Below are 19,571 nucleotides of genomic sequence, written 5' to 3'. Positions count from 1 at the left end.
AGTACTCATCCGAGTTACATCCAACTCATGTAGCTTCCTTATCGTCGTCTTTCTTCCTTTCCTTTTGGTTTCGTGTCTCTCTATTACCTCTTTCTTCGTTCCCGGACTCGTTCAGCGCACCAAAAGTTGTCAAGCGTTTCTTTTTTTTTTCCTTTATTAAGCTTCAGTCGACGGTCCGAGTGCTTTGTGAACTGACTGACCAGCTACAAAAAGAAGAAGAGGGTTATGAATTCGTTCGGTAACGGCATGTTACCGCAACAACAGCAACAGCAAGCTTCGCCAAATGGTCCTCAAGCAACACCACCTAATGCCGCAGGTCCTGGAATGTTCAACAAGGAACGAATGAACGGTTTGGTTCAGGTATCTTTTCGCTTTCTCCTCCCCTCCCCACTTCCTTGAAAACCGCGAAAAAAAAGTACAAGTCAAAAGAACTAACTTTACTTTTCTAGCGTCTTACATTCCTGCAACGCCAAGGTGCCAATGAAGAAAATAGTCAAGAATTTGCGCACATTATGCAAATTCTGAGGAATTACCAAGCACAACAAAAGTTACAACAACACCGATTACAGCAACAACAGCAACAGCAGCAGCAACAAGCAATGTCACCATTCCAGCAATCTCCAATGTCGCCTGTCCAAGTACCTTCACAGCAACAGCAGCAACCGCAACAGCGACCACCACCAGCAGTTCCACAGCCCATGATGCCACCACAACACTTGGCACAACAGCAACAGGCACCTCATCCTCAAGGAGCCATGGATCCCAATGTTGCTGCTGCGGGTGCTGTACCTCCTGGTAATAAAGCACAACTCTCGCGTCATTGTGTGCCAAATACTGACCACATGCTTTTGATATGTACATAGTGCCGCCACAACACTCGGTGTTCACACAAAGCCAACTCGGTGCATTAAAATACCAGATCCTCGCATACAAGCTGATTTCCAAGAACATGCCTTTACCAGATCATATCCAACAAGCTGTTCTATCACCTTTAACAATTGCATCGTCGTCATCCTTATCATCCCCCCATGCAGCAGCAGGAGTAGCAGTAGATGAGCAGCACCAACTTGTTGTTCCCAATGGTGCTACGAACATGGCATCAGCGCCGCCTGGTGTGGTGCCCAGCAGATCATCGGCTACGCCAGGTATATCACCGTCTGCGTCTGCCACTCATGCTGCTGTTACTGCCGCTGCAGCAACCCGATCTGCATCTCCACAACGACCGCCGCTACCTCCTTCTTCTCATCCTCAACATCCACAACAACAGCAACCGTCATTCCCTCCTGCAGCAGCAATACCACCACCACCACTACCAACAACAACAATAACAACAAAAGCAGAATATAACGCGTACGCGTCACCTTATAGCATGATGAAGAAACCTATAAGTTCTTACGCTCATGCGTCGCGTCAACACCGGCAATTAATTCCAAGTATCACACCATGTGGCATGGATAGTTATGAGTTTGCCGAGGGACGCGAACGATTAATCGATACACGTATTAAAGCTCGCATGAACCAGCTCGGAAAGCTGTCAGGATCAATGATGGACAAATTGTCGGGTTCCTATTCTCCATCGACGACGACGACGACGACGACAGATGCTACTCGTCGAAGAACATCGTTACAGACGCTGATCGAACTGAAAAGTTTAAGGCTTCTTAGTAAACAGAAACAGGTAAGAACAAAGGATCTTCGTGTGTGGGCTGCTGGCATGGTTAAAGTGTTCGGTGGGAGGGAGGACACTAAAATTTGCCGGGAAAACGCGAACGCACGTAAATAGAATATGACATATGAACATGAAAATTCATTCGAAACTACTCACACCACGCAAAACACTCTTCTTTCAGATGCGTCAAGAACTTGTTCAAGGCATTTCAAAATCCTCAACCCTGGCCGCCATGATGGACCGTTCCACGTACCGTCGCCTCAAACGGCAGTCCTTACGCGAAGCACGGATGGTTGAAAAACTCGAACGACAACAACGCATCGACTTGGAAAACAAAAAGAAACAACGACATTTGGATCAACTACAACTGATTTGTGACCACGGGCGAAACTTGATAAGCACCCAACGTACGTGGCAGTCCAAGCAATCGAAACTGGGGCGTGCGGTTATTCAGTATCATCAACATGTGGAAAGGGAGGAACAGAAGCGGATTGAAAGGATCTCAAAGGAGCGTATGCGGGCCTTAAGGAACGATGATGAAGAGGCGTACATGAAATTGATTGACACGGCCAAGGATACGCGGTTGACCCAGTTGTTGAAACAGACAGACAACTTCTTGGGATCGCTTACGCAGGCAGTGGTGGATCAGCAGAATGATGCGTCCCAACGAGAAAATGAATATCTTGTTCAAGATGATACTGAGGTAGTTATGTTGTTCTTTTGTGTGAATATTACAAGCCAAAAAAGAGTCAAATTATATGGAGACTCACACAACGTTTTTCAATCTGTTCAGGACAAGGATTCCAAGGTTGATTATTTTAAAGTCACACATCGCGTCAAGGAAGAAGTATCACAGCCTAACCTTTTGGTGGGCGGAACTTTGAAAGATTATCAGATCAAGGGTTTGCAATGGATGGTCTCCTTGTTCAATAACCACTTGAATGGTATTCTTGCTGATGAAATGGGTCTTGGCAAAACAATCCAGACGATCAGTCTGATCACCTATCTTATTGAACGGAAACGGCAGAATGGTCCTTTTCTGATCATTGTACCACTGTCGTAAGTTTGGAATGGTTTAGCGGTGTGTGACTAGTAATGATTGACTAATATATCATATACCATAGCACATTGACAAACTGGTCGCTGGAATTTGACAAATGGGCGCCTTCTGTTAAAACGATTGTATACAAGGGCACGCCACCCGTGCGTCGAGAATTGCAAATGGATATCCGTCGTGGCGATTTTCAGGTCTTGTTGACGACGTTTGATTACATCATCAAGGATCGACCATTGTTGAGCAAGACCAAGTGGTTGCATATGATTATTGACGAAGGTCATCGTATGAAGAACGTCAATTCTAAATTGACAGTAGTCCTGCGACAGTACTACAATACACGCTATCGTATCATTCTAACCGGCACTCCTCTTCAGGTAAATATCAAAGTGTTTGTTATCACACATTCATTCAATCACATACACACTCACACACACTCACACACTCACTTACTCACGTTTTGTATGATGTTTTATATAGAACAATCTACCAGAATTATGGGCCTTGTTGAACTTTATCCTACCCAAAATTTTCAAAAGTGTAAAGACATTTGAAGAATGGTTCAACACACCGTTTTCATATCAAGGCGTCTCGGACAAGATTGATCTGAACGAAGAAGAACAGCTTCTGATCATCAAACGTCTTCACAAAGTCTTGCGTCCATTCTTGTTGCGTCGTCTAAAGAAGGATGTCGAGTCGGAATTGCCCGACAAGGTCGAACGCGTGATCAAGTGCAAGTTGTCGGCTCTTCAGGCCAAGCTGTATCACCAAATGAAGAAGAATGGTCGCATGTACACATCAATCAATGAGAAAGGGTAACATCCTCTTTTAATTTTTAGGCTATAAAAGAAAAGATGAGCTGCTAACATGATGTGTTTTCGTAGAAAAATGGGAGTCAAGGGTCTCAATAACACAATCATGCAATTACGTAAGATCTGTAACCATCCGTTTGTGTATGAGGAGGTGGAAAACACGATCAACCCGAGTGGACTGTCGAACGAGTTCCTCTATCGCGTATCCGGCAAATTCGAGCTATTGGACAGAACATTGCCAAAATTACGAGAAACTGGACATAGGGTTAGTTTTTTTTTTGTTGGCTAATTAGAGAGGAGAATAGTGGCTGTTTGGTTGGAGAGGGATTATGTAAGGACACAGGATTATCTATGTCTGCTTTACTGATCACATAATCTCCTTATGTTCAGGTGTTAATTTTCTTCCAAATGACCCAAGTCATGTCCATCATGGAAGACTTTATGAATTATCGAGGATACCGTTACTTGCGCTTGGATGGCTCTACCAAGGTAAAAAAATTACACAATTTAAAAAAGATGCTGTGGGGCTATTATATGACTGACGCGCTAACAAACAACTTGGGTGTATATTTAGGCCGATGATCGATCGCAATTACTACAAGTCTTTAACTCACCCGACTCACCCTACTTTGTCTTTTTATTGAGTACCCGCGCTGGTGGTTTGGGTCTCAACCTGCAGACAGCCGACACGGTTATTATCTTTGACTCGGACTGGAACCCTCATCAAGATTTACAAGCCCAGGACCGTGCTCATCGAATTGGCCAAACCAAAGAAGTTCGCATTTTCCGTTTGATCTCGGCCAACTCTATTGAGGAAAATATCTTGGCTCGAGCAAACTATAAGCTGGATATTGATGGCAAAGTCATTCAGGCGGGTAAATTCGATAACCGTAGTACGGATGAAGATCGTGAAGCCTTCTTGGTAAGTAAAATTATAGCTATTGCGAAGATACAGTGGTCTGTGATGCTTAATTGAACATGGATCTCATATACAATATAGCGAACTTTACTGGAAGATAAAAGTGACGAACATGACGACGAAGACGACGTTCAAGAAGAAATAGACGATGAAGAACTGAACGAAATGCTGAAGCGGTCTGATCAAGAACTAGTCATCTTTAATCGAATCGATGCGGAGCGCGAACGAGCTGAAGCCGACTATTATCGACAAAAAGGTCGTCGTGGTCGCAAACACGATCGTTTAATACAGGAAGACGAATTACCAGAAGTGTATCGTTATGAAGATGCTTTCGCTGAAGACGTTTCGCCATTACTTGAATATGGTCGTGGTCAACGTGTCCGAGACACAGTTCGTTATGATGATGGATTGACCGAAGAACAATGGGTGAATGCGCTCGAGGATGAAAATATCGACTTGGATGACCTGATTGCAAGAAAGGAAGCACGGCGACGTAAAGCGGCTGGGTTGCCTCCTTTGGAAGATTCGGCGTCATTAAACAAGAAACGGGGTCGGCCAAAGAAGGGAGAACCAGATTACAGCAGCAGCAGTAGTAGCAAGAAGAAAAGTCGGCAAAAGAAGGACGACAAATCTGCTTCGGATCCTTTGTCGCCACCACTCAGACAACAACTTACTCGGATATTTGACGCATGTTACAAGGCAGTCGAGGAATCGACCGAGGAGGATGAAGAGTAAGATGGATTTTTCATGGGGAAATGTGAAGGGTGTAGGGACACATTTTAAAACTAGGATGACATCATTTTAGGACCTACCGTAAACGATGCACGCTGTTTATGGATCTTGTCAGCAAGCGCGACTATCCCATCTACTATACCATGATCAAGAGCCCTATCGCAATGAAAATGATCAAAAAGCGAATCCATTCCCCGTATTACCGGAACGTTGCGCAATTCCGGAATGATTTCCACCTGATGTTTGACAATGCAAGGACGTTTAACGAGGAAGGTTCGATCGTATACGAGGATGCAGACGAAATGCAGGTAAAAACAAATGGTTGCATTTGTTTGTTGCAGGAAGAGATGCTAAAGAAAAAGGAACTGGGTTACACATGAACACGATGATTAACCTTTATGATAATAGAAAATATTCGATGCCAAACTTGCCGAACTCTGTCCTTACGGTCAACTACCTCCACTACCGTCGCCTGAAGGTCAGCAGCAGCAGCAACTTCAGCAAGGTGCTGCCGTCGCCGCACAGATGCCCGGAGTGTATAAAACGAACAACAGTCATAATACCAACGTACCTATTCATGCTGCAACTCATCCTACTATGAGCTCAAATACGATGCCTACAGCCAAAAACTTTAAGACCCACAAAGCCCAACATCAACGAAAACAGCATGCAGCAGCGACAACAGATTACGATGAAGAGGAGGAACCGGAGGACGACGATGAACCAGAAGACGATGACGACGAATACAATGAATGATTGAACCTGATATAACACACGCACACACACATGAAAAGAAAGGTGAAAAGCTAACAAAAAGTCAAGAAGAGGGCTGTATATAAATTCTTCTTCCCTCTCTCTCTTATCCCTTTGCTTATAAAATGTCTCTTTTTCCCCTTTGTCTTTTTCTCTCTTTCTTGCACGACAACCCACAAGCATATCTAAATACACTTTTTCTTTTTTTCCTATTATTGGGAGCACATCACACAATACTTCTTCTTTTGTAGTACACTTGAGGGTGTGAACATCTGTATGTGGTGGTTGGGTATATAATCATGGAGAGAAGGAAGACCCGAAGGGTGTGTGTGTGTGTGTATCTATTGCTATATTGTCCCGGTGTGATTGATTAGCCAATCGTAGAGGATTTATAGCAGTACCTTCTCATAGACAGATCTGTAGGTCGTCATTTAGCATCTTTATCAACAAATCCAATTCTTCGTAACTGCTTTGATGAAGTTGCCGAACCTCCTTTGAAAACTTTTTACTATACATCGGTGGCCTACATATACAAAAAACCTAAAATCAATTGATTTGATAAATGTTATAAAACAGTTGTCTTCACAGACCTGATGTCGTATTCGGCGCGATATCGATCCAGATTGCATATATTGCGCACAATATCATGCTCTAACCCTCGTCGTTTTGCCGCCGACTTTAAAAATTCAATTGTGTTTTGTACTATACGAAAAAAGACACATCGCAACTTAGTATGGAGACGCGTTTGTAGCCCACTGCGGTATGAAAATGGTGGAGATCGTCCTGAATAGTTTATTATTACTTTTCTGGTCATTGACAGCCAGCGAAGATGATGAATCCTCGAAGCGGTTACGAATGCGTTGACGGATCTGTATCTTGTTTTTCCGTTCATGTTTTACAGCTGCATAACCAGCTTTTAGTAATGCTCGGTAATCGTTTTTTATGCGATGGGCAATCATTTGTTTGTGTATGGATCCGAAAGAAGCTTCAAAAGTTGGGATGCGCCCTGAAGAATGGACATTAACGTGTGTTTATGTAATTTTGATCACCGCAGCAATTTCAACCTTGTCAATTTCTTAATACATAGAGGATATATGAATATTATCGATGACCACCGACAGTCGCTAACCGGATGATGTTGTACCGACACACCATCCAGAAAAGTATACAATAGCAAAAAGTAGTGTCGTGCGTTAACGTTTCACAAATTTGGGAGCGAACGAAGAAAAACCCACTGACCCAGTGTCAGTAGTCGCACATGTGAAAAGTGTCAACAGCAGGTGCTATGTGCCACAATTTTTACAGATGCCTTTTGCTAGGTCTTTCAGGGCACGTGAAAGGCTTGATGATTGCACACACAGTCCTCATGTTCAATAAATGGTCATCACGACCCTGGATTGAGAAAGTGCTCTCAAGAGCTAACCAAGTATCAGCTGCTGCAGTGCCACCAGTCTACATCATACAATCCATCAGCGCACTCACAGCTATGAAAAGTAGGATACGCCTGAGACATAATGCTACATAAATTTTTGCTTCACCAATAAACAGCATCGAATACGTGTAAATCGGTCTTCTAGAGATTACGGCTTAGTGAATGCAGCGTTGCACGGCGCCACCATGTCCGTTCTGAATAATGGCATCAGCATATATACAATATAGACTATACCGGCGATGGCGCGTAAAAAGATCGTGTGCCCTTTTTGGCTCAGGGGATGTGAGATCGAATACGGGTCACGCTGTAAGTTATTTTACGCGAACAACGTTGGCTTAGCAAATGTAGAATTTATATGTATTGCATTAAAAAGGTTCATTATAAGCCTTTAGGTTTATAATTAAATGTAGATAATAAAAGCAACGAAGGTTCTTTTATAGCCTTACATGAGGAGTTTACGACGAAATGTAACTTAACAATGAGATTTAGAGATGTAAGATATGGACTGGGGGGTGGTCCATACTTATATGCAGAATTAATTAAATATAACAGCTTTAGTTGTTAATATTAAATATCCTAAATTTAATGGAAAATAATAGCTAGTTAACACTCCAGCAGACTCGCCAAAAGAACTAAGAATTTATAAAATAATAGGATAGCTATTGTCGGACATATTGTCTGTCAAAATTGACAGACTTTGATAATAGACTCGCTAAAGATTTTTCTTATGAGTCTGCTATTGCTAGTCAGCAATAATAACTAGTCTGCTGTAAAAATTGACTCGCCAAAAAGAATGATTAGGATAGTGAGTGGTAAAATAGAGGAATCATTTAAAACTCGGAAACCCATCTCACATATGAAGCAATGAAAAAGATATGAGTGCAGCAGTTATTAGGGCGTTCTGTACGAAGCTAGCGACGACATCAGTCGGAGCGTGAAACGCCCTATTGCATACATGCTGTCCGTATCCTGTCACGCTTGTTGCATGGTAACCAGTGGAACATTGACGCTGTTTCAACCCTTCACGACGTACTTTTGGTTTCCTTTGCTACTGTTTCACTGTCAAACGCGACCAAATTTTCGTTTCCCTTTCTATCACAATATTAAACGCTGGCACATATATGTCGTAATTCACTCATCATTTACCGTTTTTCTCGCTGAACTTCTTCTAATCAAAATTACAGTGAATTGATATGTAACCCTATCTACACTAGCTAGTGCCATCAACATATTTGCACTTTATGCGTGCTTATCGTTGTTTCAACCAAATTAACTTACAGCTCCAATAGTACACCATTCATGTAATTATTCTCTCACTGAAAACCCTTGTCATTTCTATCTCTTTCGCTCAATCTTCCAAACATCATAAAAATAAAACCGTTCAATAGAATATCTATTAAAGTTCGACTTCCCAATATTTTCATTTTCCATATGTCTTCTTCCTCTTTCTCAAACTGCAATGTTCCCGAAAAAACGCTTTAACAGACATAAGAAACCTAATTACCGCAGTAGTAAAAAATTATTGCCATTATCGACTTGTGCAAGAACCATCTTTAACTTTCTTTACATAGGACGAATTCGACCTTCCAAAAAAAGAGTCAATTTCAAAAACCTACTTGTAAATCACTATTTCAGTTTTTCTTCTTTGCATAACTCTCACAGTCTAATTGTTTACTTAGCGTGCCAGTAATTCCTCGCAAAATCACCTTGCAAAAGCTTACGCCTACGCAACGACCCTTACTACATCAAAAAGCACTCTCAACCTACTTTGTCCTAGAGTGACTTGCAATTATTGGTCCACCAAGACGGACACAGTCAATAATATTGGACCTCTTCTTTCGATACGTTCTTCTTCACCATGAGTACACCGCAGTCAATAGTTTCAAAGATCCCATATCTCAATTCTAGACAGCTTTTACATCGAACATTAATCCGTTCGCACGCGATTTGATCACTTCTTTTTTCGTTAATAATTCTTTGTGCGTACAGAACGCCCCATTCCTGATTCACTGCGTGGTCGGAAGCCAACTTTTTCTTAAAGTTCGAAAAGCCTCTTGTCTTATCAATCGTTATTTTATGACATTCACAGTTTCTCATAGATTTCCACATATATACCGATAAATTAACAATCATTAATAGAGATGCATATCATACACAAAGCAATATTTTTTCATAGAAAATAACAAATGTTTATTTACAGGTTTTCCTTCGCTCTCATAGAAAATCACATATTTTAAACAATTCACTTACACTCAAAGAAAACAACAGATTTTGTCCACATTTTTAAATAGAAATTATCTGTTAATGCCTATGACGACTGCAATTCACAGAAAAAGCAATTACATTAAGAGGAAAGCAGGGAGGTTCACTGAAATTAATATCTTATAACTTTTATTTTTGCGGTTGTGATGGCTAATACATCGAACAATGGTATTTGCGCATGCTGCATCGCCATATTCTCAATTTTCGCGATGGTGTCATCGATGAGCGTTTGTGACAAATAGTCCGTCCCACCTTCTTTGCTTCGGCCCTGGTTAGGAGCAACTTTTTTCTTCAGGCGGGATACGGCTACTTTCATTACATGTTTGGTGAGGACCTCGTCTGCCGTACTGAGCTTTCTCCCTCTAGGCCACATGCCTCGATCATCACGCGATTCACTATCTCCTTCTTGCTGAGTACGGATGGGGGCGGTATCAAGTGCTCCACAGGCATAGCATCATAGATAATGCTGCTGGTTTCTTCCTGGTTAGCCTGCTCACGCGCTTGGGAATTCCGAGCTATCTGAGCACAGATCGTCTCTATGCGCAGTTGCCGTTCATCTAGACTGTCAATACGATTAGATGATACTGTATAAGCGTCCATTTCGTTATCGATGCTGCCATCGCTGTAATAGCCTTCTGCATATACGTTGTTTGCCATAGTTGGTAGCGTCAGAATGATGCTGATAGGGAGGGAGTATGTGTAGGAGGGAAGAAGCAAAGAAAAACAAAGGAAAGGACGTTGAATTAAGCATAAGTGTGGAATGTAATTGAACCTAAAATAAGACAAGCGCACCTTGAAATCGTTCTTATTAGTATGATAAGAAGATACTTTTGACAAGTGAACGAAACATCTTACACTGTTCTTTTTTTTTTTTAATGTAAAGAAAAACTACGCTGAACATTACGAATTCATGCAAACACAACAGCTGCCGCTTTGTCGCAAACTGATGACATATCTCTTGGCGATACAAACCAGCAAGACAAGATTTAACCAGTAATGAAAATATCATCGATGTCATGCATGTCGACGATTGTAATAATGCCAGCCTCAATAAGAAACAATGTAAGTACTACTACTGTATAACGCTTCGTAGTACATTACGTTCGAATCCTTGGTGTACAATACAAGCAGTCTCTACTAGGTTCTTTTCACGAACCTCAATATGAAATTTTGTGTGTTGTAGCTCAATTGAACCAGGAATGACCATGTATAATTTACAGAGATAGAATAATTGTCTTCAATAGATTTTTTTTTGGTGTACCACTAACCAGAAAAGACCAGAAACAATTAGATATAAGCAACACGGCTTTTCACTCAACGAGATATAACCTTCAAAGATGAAGGTGTCATGTCTGGAACAATAGTCCCGCACTACTCAATTAATCACACATCACTCCGATTAGTCGGTTATATATACACAACAAGAGCAGTAATACAATGTGCTCTTTATTCTCTTTCGGAATAAAAAATCTATTTGAAGTCCCACGTACTCACTTAGTCCCATCACACACACACACACAACCGACATTTCAAAAGGACTGTCTTAGAGAGAACTTTTTTATATAACTTAACAAGGAAAATCCAGAAACAACCAGATATAACCAGCGGTGGGGTTTTTCTCCCAACCAAAAATAGAGCATCAGCCTAATCTATGAAACCAGAATTTTTTCACAGTGGTAGTCTTCTGTTTATGTTACAAGAGTTACCATTATCTGTACTCGTCTGAACAAATGAGTTGTCTCTTGACAAGTAAAGTAATAAAATTTGATACTGCATACGTAGTTCTTCTCATCGCTAACGTGCTCTTGTTCGCTTATGCTGCTGAAAGTATTACTATTCATTGGTATGAATAATGAAGTGCCCCCTTAACCTGTAGCCATATATTAGTAAGTACTGGCTCTTTTCTACATTAATTGCCGTTTGATACTGTCAAACAAACAGTATAAAAAAGGATAAAGAGGATATTATATAGAAAACTTGGCCCGCGTATCATAGGTGGGCCGACAGGATTATTTTTCCCAAAATGGCCCAAAGCGTATCATAGCTTTGGGTCTTTTGCCACTTTTTGATACCCAGAAGTCTCAAATTTATCAATCCAACTGTATTAATTCGGTTTTAAGGGCATGTGTAATTCTGAAATGATCTATTCAATGATACTTTGCTGACTGTTCTGTGGACATCTAGCGCGATTGTTTTTGCCACTACATTCGGATGATTTGCAAGTTTTACAACGCCGTTTAAGCGCCTTGATGCCGGAAGACCGTCAAGGATGCTTCCTGGTAGTGCTTCTGCTGGTGCTAGTTTTGTTTCTGGCTCCTGTTGCTGTGATCTTTCTATATTGATGATTGCTTGTTGCTGCCATTGGTTAGAAAACACTGGCAAAATCAAACATGGCTGTCTCCCCAGGTATTGAAGCTGATGATATGGTCGTTGCTATGATGTTTTGCTGATGCTGGTAGTCGATGTTGGAAGCCATTTGCAAGCGAGGAACCTTTAGCGGAGAAGGTGTCTGGGCATCTGGTATGTGTCGCTTTCTGTCTGCCGATCTGTATTGTGTTTCCAAGGGCTGGAGTATGTTTTTGTAATTTTTTTCTGTGTTTTTTATGTTTTCGTATTCTTTCCATGTATTATAGTAGCTTCTGAGGTGCTCAGGTGTTTTGTAGAAAATGGTGATACCGTTGACTAGCTTCGACCACATTTTTGTAATTGGGTTGTTGATTATTGTTCACTTGTAATCTAAAATGTTCGCGTAGTAGCTTGTCAAATTCTGTGATCTCTTCCTTAGTGTGTACAGGAAGAATTGCGTGTGCTGCACCCTGACATCGAGCTATATATTTGTATTGATTCCCTGCTTGCTGTAGTGTGGATTCTCTCAGCACGATTAGGGTGGCTAAATCCGATAATGAAGCACTTCAAGTTGTATCCGTCGTAGTACCACGTTGATATTTTTCAATACCATAAGAGGCCATCATTTCGCTTGGAAGAGGAGAAATACCGAACTTCTCGCCAAAGGATGCAACATGAGTCGTAGCGTGCTCATGAACACCTGGTTCCTGATACGTAAAATGAAGACCGAAAAATGCACGTAAATCATTGATATGCTGAGTCAGCCATGGTTCATAATGGCCTTTGTGCACCTTTCCGTAACGATTAACAGATCCAACCTAATGGGAAACACCATAGCTAATGTGAAATAATACAATTATTATTGCACAAGATAATCTGTTACTTACATCTATGTTATGGCGTAGACGATAATCAGCCATCATAGCATCCGCCAATTGAGGAGAGCACCGAATGAGCCAAATTTACGGATAGCATCTGATGGATTCCTCCCTCCAGGGAGTTTGTCTCACGGCAGCAACGGTAAAGTGGTAATCCATCTCGATCAATCCCAATTTTGTAATAGAATGAAATGTTAGGGGGATCAGACACATGCCCTTCATGGATTGATCGGAGAGCATTCTTTGATTGTCTCCATGCTTCGTTGTCGAACAAAGTACGTCCCGACCTAGCACATTTCATTGGCCCGTATGTGTCAAAGAGTTGTTTGATGTCAGGATACAGTACAGTGGGAGGGGGTATAATACCTTTTTTTAAAAAACAATGTAAGCCTATGTAGCGGTGCGTCAAAGTTCATTTGTATGATATGCTTACGCTTAACACGCCTGAACACCCATCATGGCTTTTTGATGAGTTTGTATTCCCATGTCGTTCCTTGTTTCTGCAAAACTTCCTTAACACGTTTTATGTCCTCTTCATCAACAACAAAGAGTGCGTCACGAAATCGTCTTTAGAAGTCGTTTGCTAGACCATATCTGCGCGGTAGCTTTATCTGGTCCATGAGATGGAATGCATCCTTTAGAACCCTTGTAGCCATGTATTCTGGACCGTTGCGTGGATGCTGCGGAAGAGTATGCAGCACTTGTTCACCGAACACACGGCTTTCTTGATCTAGTTCAGATACCGTAAGGCCATTTTGGTTTTGTTGTACGCTATCGGCTCCATGTATGCTACTTTCGTTATCGTCGTCATCATCAGCAACCGAGTCAGTATCGCTATCATCGTTGCTTGGCTCTAGAGTATAGTCCTCTAGTTCGATTGTACGTTTTAGAGCGCTTTTTCAATAATGGCATCCTTAGCGTTCTTATTTTCCATACCATTGGATGTTGTGTGCTCGCCATCTTCTACTTCTTGATTGACATGAACCTCAACAGGCTAATGTGCTGGTTGGAGAAGAGAAGTTATAAGTCCCATTTGGCAGTATGCTTCTCTTTGTGACTATCAAGCACTTTTTTTGAGGATGTCCCAGCTGGGACGAGCGAGACGAATGCAATTGTGTCGTTGCGTGTCGAAATCAATTGGAGAACTCATAGCTAGAAGACACAAGACATAAGGTAACATTCCTTTCTATAAAAAGCATTTTGTATTTGGGAAAAAGGCATGACGCCATGCTCTTAGTAAATAATAAACGAAAACAATGAATCCTTTACACCTGTGCTTTGTAGTTTCTATGTTTATGATTTTGGATTTTTCTTTCTCTTACAGTGGTCCCCCGCTTTTTGCAGCCCCACTTTTTGCAGATCCTCAATTTTTGCAGATTTTTTTGGAGCATACCCGCTCATCACTTAGTAAAATTGCAGTTTCCTCACTTTTTGCATTTTGCAGGCCAAAAATGGGGACCTGCAATTTTCCGCTATTAACTCGAGAGCCTAGGACACAGAGTCTTGAACCAGTGACATCTACATGTAATGTTGATAGATAGCGTCCTTTTGCTCGTCAGTAAGCTTTGGGTATTTTGCTTTTACCATAGTGGTGTGGAGGTGTCGATAGTGCAGTATATAAACATCAAGAATTAGACGACAGCCTTTTATATAAGAGTTGATTTATAATAAGTAGCCTCAGTACAACACCGACACTTTCAATTGGTTTACTATCATTGACACTTGATTAACATAATAGACTCAGTCTGTGTAACATCTCATACTCATCCTCACTTTTTGCAGTTCCCCACTTTTTGCAGTTTTTTCCACCAGAAACCGCTGCTGCAAAAAGCGGGGGACCACTGTACTTGCAAATGCAGCTGATCCGCACATGCCAAAGTTTGATGTGAGAAACATGAGCTTACTGCAAACAGTGGCAAATGTATACTTATTATACAGTCAATCCTGTTTCTTTATTTTCATCCACACTTTTTGCAGCTTTTTTGGAAGCAATCCCGTTGCTGGTAAACTTAGTTAAACACACTTAAAGCCGTCCTCGTCTTTTACAGGTCCTCACTTTTTGCAGACTCTCGTATGGAAAACCACTACAGTACTGCAAAAACGGGGGACAACTGTGGCCGATAAACTTACAGTATCGCGGATAAGACGCTGCACGCATATGTAGCTTAAAAAAAGGCGGGATTTTAACTGCACTTCTAGTAGTAAGCGCTGTCAAGCGTATGCATGCAGGATACATACATCACACTCATACAATGAGTTACAGACACGTTGTAACGCTATCTTTAGTGCCTGATCTGCCAAGTACCTTGTGATATATATATATAAAGAGAGAGAATAAGTACTGTACAATGTATGTAGCTACCCAATGTCAGGTCCGACGTCTGTGATATAACAGCAGATACATTGTTTTGTAATATTATGGGTTCCGTACATTTTCGTTTTATTGGCGCATCAAACGGGGGATAGTATTTAGCTAGTTCTGTATGTGAAGTGCTTCATCACAATACCTATACTAGGTCTAGGACTTTCCAACGTATGATTATCGTTCTTTGAAGGAGAATATCATTTTCATCACATACACCTTATTCACTTTGCAGCAAGTGCTCATAAACGATATGTAAAAAAGGCTGGCTGCTGTGCATCATCCACAATTTGCAGAATCAACTGTAGATATGAGTATAGCCAAATGAGTGCATATTCCATGAGCTAAACATTATTACTAAAATTTTATGGAATATCATTTTGAGGTACTTTGATGCTAATTGGGGTTAGGATTTGACACAGATATACGCTATACAGTTATTATATAATATTCCAATATGTACAGAAAACCTATGTATGGCTTAATCTGTAACTGTTGCGGGTTGATCGTCAAGGGTGAGTTCGCTATCGACTTTTCTTTTTTTCGCGTTCGTCTTTTTGGTATGGTAGAAGGAATGGCTTAGAATTGGTTGGATGGTTGATGGATGAAACGATCCGTGCTTTCGGTTTGTCTTTGTTACTGCAGCAACTCTAGTTTCTTCCATTATACTTTTGCGGGCCCACGCTAATTCCAGCAAATAAAAAAAGTCACAAACAAAATTCTCTCCGCAAGTGGGGTATGGTGCCCAGTCCTCAAGCTTGGTCAGTCTGCATACATATCCTTCTGGACAATCGGCAATTAGAAACTGCATATAAAGGCCTATCAATTTTGTTTCGAAGAGATGTATGTAAGCATATTATCCAACAAACTAGGCAACAGACCTTAACCACCTTATTTGAATTTCGCTACACCACTAGTTTGTACCTACCAGAAAGGATGTAGCCACAAGTCCACATGTTACGTAGCTGAGTGAAGTTGGTGCACTCAAGATCGACCAGTATATCCTTCAATGTTTTCCAGGCATTTTATGCCCAACTCCATAATTGATTTAGTGCTGCTTCGATCATTAAACGCACCAACTTCGATGGCGCCCAACTCCATCAGCAGTGCTTTGTACAAAAGGTCAACTTTTGTGCCAACTTTTTTACGTGAAGTGGCTTCCACGGAACCAATTAAGTGCTCTTAGTTCTGAGCTTTTGATGTCGCTTTGCTGGCCTTTCCCCCACTATTGATTGTTTTGAAAATGTCTTCCTGATTATTTTTAGTCTAGATGTTTTTATGTATACCTGATAGCAGTAATAAACTCAGATGCATCAAAGCAGCTGTCTAAAAACTCCCACGCATGCTTCAGGAGATCAGACTCTGAATGCTCTTTGTCAAAATATTTGTGGAATAGTAAACGCACTGACAGCATTGTTGATAACCGTATCTAACAAAGGTCTGCCTGCTGTAAGTCGACTTTGTACGAGTTGGCATAATCGTAAATATCACGTAAGTTGTTCTAGTAAAAGCAAGAGAAAAGGAAAAAGGTTAATTCAATATTCTGATTCGGGGTACTGTGACAAAATTTCCTCACTTTTTCTCCAAATGATACAGCGAATTCTTCAAGTTCTGCAGGTAGAGAGCATCATTAATAAATAAAAATCTTTAAAGTTAATTTTTTAAAAAGATATATCATTTCGAAATTAAAAATTGATTAATTAATTTTTAATTTCTTTGAAAAAAATAATCATTTTTTTCGGATAATAGTTTTTGCCAAGACAAAAAATTAAAAAATTTTATTATGGAAAAACAATTATCTATGAATTCTGCAATACCCAAAATTAAAATTTTGGTTGAGAATTCATAACCTTTTTCTTCTTTGAAAAGAACCATAAAAAGAAGCACTTCGTAAGTTAAGAACTTACGAATTTTTTTAAGGTTCAACAATGCTCAGAGATGGCACCTTTGGAGCACGAAATCCGCGGATTTCCTTGAGTTCATCGTCGTCAAAATATTCTTTCTACGCGATGTCCGAGGGATCAAAGATCACCAAGTGAACAGGACTTTCAAAGGACATACAAGACAGAGATTAATATCAATCTGGTGTACAGTCATTGATTGCCGTGTAGACTTACTGTTCGAATTCGGCTTTCGTTACCAACTTCGCCATTTGCTCATCAACAAACTTCCCACTCTTCAACTTCCACATCTTGTTCTTCTGGAAAGACGCGTACAGATCTGCGACTTTCTTCTTATCCTCTACGCTCAGTTTTTCTGGAATATCTGCGGATGAGGTTGAAGTAGTAGTGGAGCTTGCGGCGGCGGCAAAGGAGGTAGTAGGAGTAGTGGTGGAGCTGCTTACTCGCGTTCTGTGCGCGCTAAGAATTGCCACAGCAACTTCCCCCAGCTCAGGTTTCCTTTTTGCTTGATTTGAGTTTTGTATTAGTAGTTTGGCGTCCTACTATTAGTTGTCTAACCAATTATAATCTACTAGCTGTAATGTAGATAATAGAATTACTATGATCGGTATAACCATCAGTGGCTGAATTAATTAATGATTTACAATAAAAATAATAAAAATTGAATTTTTTTATTTATATTGGTAGCCTCCCACGAGAAAAAAAAGAGCGATTGTTTAAAGTATATAACAACAAATAAAAATGAGCATAACACAACACACTGAACAACTCGATATTGAAATTAAAAATTTAATTGATAATAAATGGACTTTTCTTGATAAATCTTGGCCTGAAATGCAACATAGATTTAATCATAGAACAGCTATTAAAGATATGAAGAATAATACAATAAATGATATAAAGGATGTATTACTTAATAGATTTGGATTTATACCTGTATTTTATTTTCTTACAGTTTTATATGGAAATATTGAATATCTAGGGCCATACCGCAAGATTGAAAAAGGACTTGCATTATTATATCATATGGTATCAGGTGTATCAGGAAAGGATATACATACTGTTATGCCATATGCAACATTTTATGATTTATATAAGTGGTTCTAGATTACTAACTATAATGAATTGAATAAAAAGGTAAAACAAGATCTAGATAGTATGTTCTCATCACCATGTATTCGCATTCTATCAGCAATAATAAACAATCCAGATGGTTTTAAGAATGTTACACTATTTATTGATGGACATGATAGTAAAATAAAGTATTATAAACCAAATGAGTCACATTCACAATTATATTCATATAAATTAAAAGGGCCAGCTGTACGTACATAAGTTATACAGGATATGAATGAAATAATTACACATGTTTCAGTATCTGAAAAATGGGCTATCGGAAATGATGGTACTATGTTTATTAATATGAAACTATATAAAAAAATAAGTGAGGCAGATTGTTTAGGAATGGATGGTAGATATAAATTATTTATACAAAAGTTTAAAGATAATGCGACAGATGCTGTATATAGTTTTTATGATCGTAATTTTTTACATCCCATAAGAAAAGAACCAGGACAAAAGTTAACAATCAATGAGACATACTTTAATAATAAGTTTGGATCATTTCGTTCAGCAATAGAAGCACAGTTCTCTATGTTAGGCTCTAAATTTAAACGATTTAATAATAACCGTGCAGCATTGCAAATAACAGATATAAGATATTATAATATTCAGTTTCGTGTTGCTTGTAATCTTACTAATATATGGCGATTTGTAAATAAGTATAATATAGAGGTACAACCACATCATAAATTATGGTATGGAAAAGATTTTGAATTCCCAAGTAAGAAAAACAAACTTGACTTAGTATTTTCAAATGAGCAAAAAGTGAATACTGAATATAACGAAATGGTTGACATGGCAGCAGAAATTTCTACAGCTTAACATTAATCAATCAATAGATATGGCTATAGATAGTGAGGACGGAACTGAAAATAATACATCTAAACGCAAGAGAAAAAATCAAAGAGAACAGAGAAATATAGAACATAGTAATTCATATGAAATTGAGAAGATTGTAGGACATGTGTATACTGATAATAAGTACATATTTGATGAATAAATAATAACAGTAAAATAAATAATAAATTATATTTAAGGAAAGCTGTTGTTATTTTAATTATCCCATGGAAGGCTTGCCTCCCTCTGCAACCTTCCATCTCTAAATCTCATTGTCAAGTTAGGCTGCGTCCAAGTATTCCTTGCCTAAAGGAGGGGGTGCTTACTACCGTTCCGCTACTTTCAATTAATAAATAAATTATGTTTTGTTTTATATTTTTTTATTCAATATGAATAAACACTAAATGGTAATTATTTTTTCTAAAACAAAATAAAAAAACTTTTTTTCAAATTTAAAAAAAATCATAAAAATATAATTAACTAATATAAAAA

At 39.6% G+C, this 19,571-nt stretch overlaps 4 protein-coding genes across 4 annotated transcripts; 1 reads left to right on the top strand and 3 right to left on the bottom strand.

Annotated features, from left to right (window-relative positions):
* The first annotated feature begins 110 nt into the window (after positions 1-110).
* On the top strand, positions 111-6,146 carry BDB00DRAFT_547136 (SNF2 family N-terminal domain-containing protein). Its single transcript, XM_053117807.1, has 13 exons — positions 111-360; positions 450-795; positions 864-1,678; positions 1,851-2,372; positions 2,463-2,728; positions 2,794-3,100; positions 3,204-3,538; positions 3,608-3,800; positions 3,926-4,024; positions 4,110-4,457; positions 4,536-5,185; positions 5,260-5,490; positions 5,595-6,146. The coding sequence occupies exons 1-13, from the start codon at positions 226-228 to the stop codon at positions 5,785-5,787; spliced, it is 4,440 nt and encodes a 1,479-aa protein (XP_052984203.1). The 5' UTR covers positions 111-225; the 3' UTR covers positions 5,788-6,146.
* A 198-nt stretch (positions 6,147-6,344) lies between these two features.
* On the bottom strand, positions 6,345-6,898 carry BDB00DRAFT_868069 (uncharacterized protein; the record flags this gene model as incomplete). The annotated part of the gene is made up of 3 exons (XM_053126419.1): positions 6,345-6,462; positions 6,530-6,641; positions 6,742-6,898. 3 exons carry the CDS (start codon positions 6,896-6,898, stop codon positions 6,345-6,347), a joined length of 387 nt encoding a protein of 128 aa, XP_052984202.1.
* Positions 6,899-9,948: 3,050 nt separating this feature from the next.
* On the bottom strand, positions 9,949-10,290 carry BDB00DRAFT_868068 (uncharacterized protein; the record flags this gene model as incomplete). Its single annotated transcript, XM_053126418.1, has 1 exon — positions 9,949-10,290. The coding sequence occupies one exon, from the start codon at positions 10,288-10,290 to the stop codon at positions 9,949-9,951; it is 342 nt and encodes a 113-aa protein (XP_052984201.1).
* Positions 10,291-11,998: 1,708 nt separating this feature from the next.
* Positions 11,999-12,899, bottom strand: BDB00DRAFT_868067 (uncharacterized protein; the record flags this gene model as incomplete). Its single annotated transcript, XM_053126417.1, has 4 exons — positions 11,999-12,179; positions 12,310-12,460; positions 12,569-12,797; positions 12,867-12,899. 4 exons carry the CDS (start codon positions 12,897-12,899, stop codon positions 11,999-12,001), a joined length of 594 nt encoding a protein of 197 aa, XP_052984200.1.
* Between the last annotated feature and the right edge of the window lie 6,672 nt (positions 12,900-19,571).

The sequence above is a fragment of the Zychaea mexicana genome (genome assembly GCF_025766255.1).
Source record: "Zychaea mexicana strain RSA 1403 chromosome Unknown BDB00scaffold_7, whole genome shotgun sequence".
Taxonomy (NCBI): Eukaryota; Fungi; Mucoromycota; class Mucoromycetes; order Mucorales; family Lichtheimiaceae; genus Zychaea; species Zychaea mexicana.
The sequence above is the reverse complement of the archived record's forward strand: the minus strand, read 5'-3'. Positions and strand labels throughout refer to the sequence as shown.

Coding starts and splice junctions, on each gene's coding strand:
- BDB00DRAFT_547136 (XM_053117807.1), top strand. CDS start 226: ATGAATTCGTTCGGTAACGGCATGTTACCGCAACAACAGCAACAGCAA. Junction 796..863: donor TGCGGGTGCTGTACCTCCTG/GTAATAAAGCAC, acceptor ATATGTACATAG/TGCCGCCACAACACTCGGTG. Junction 3,801..3,925: donor TACGAGAAACTGGACATAGG/GTTAGTTTTTTT, acceptor CCTTATGTTCAG/GTGTTAATTTTCTTCCAAAT.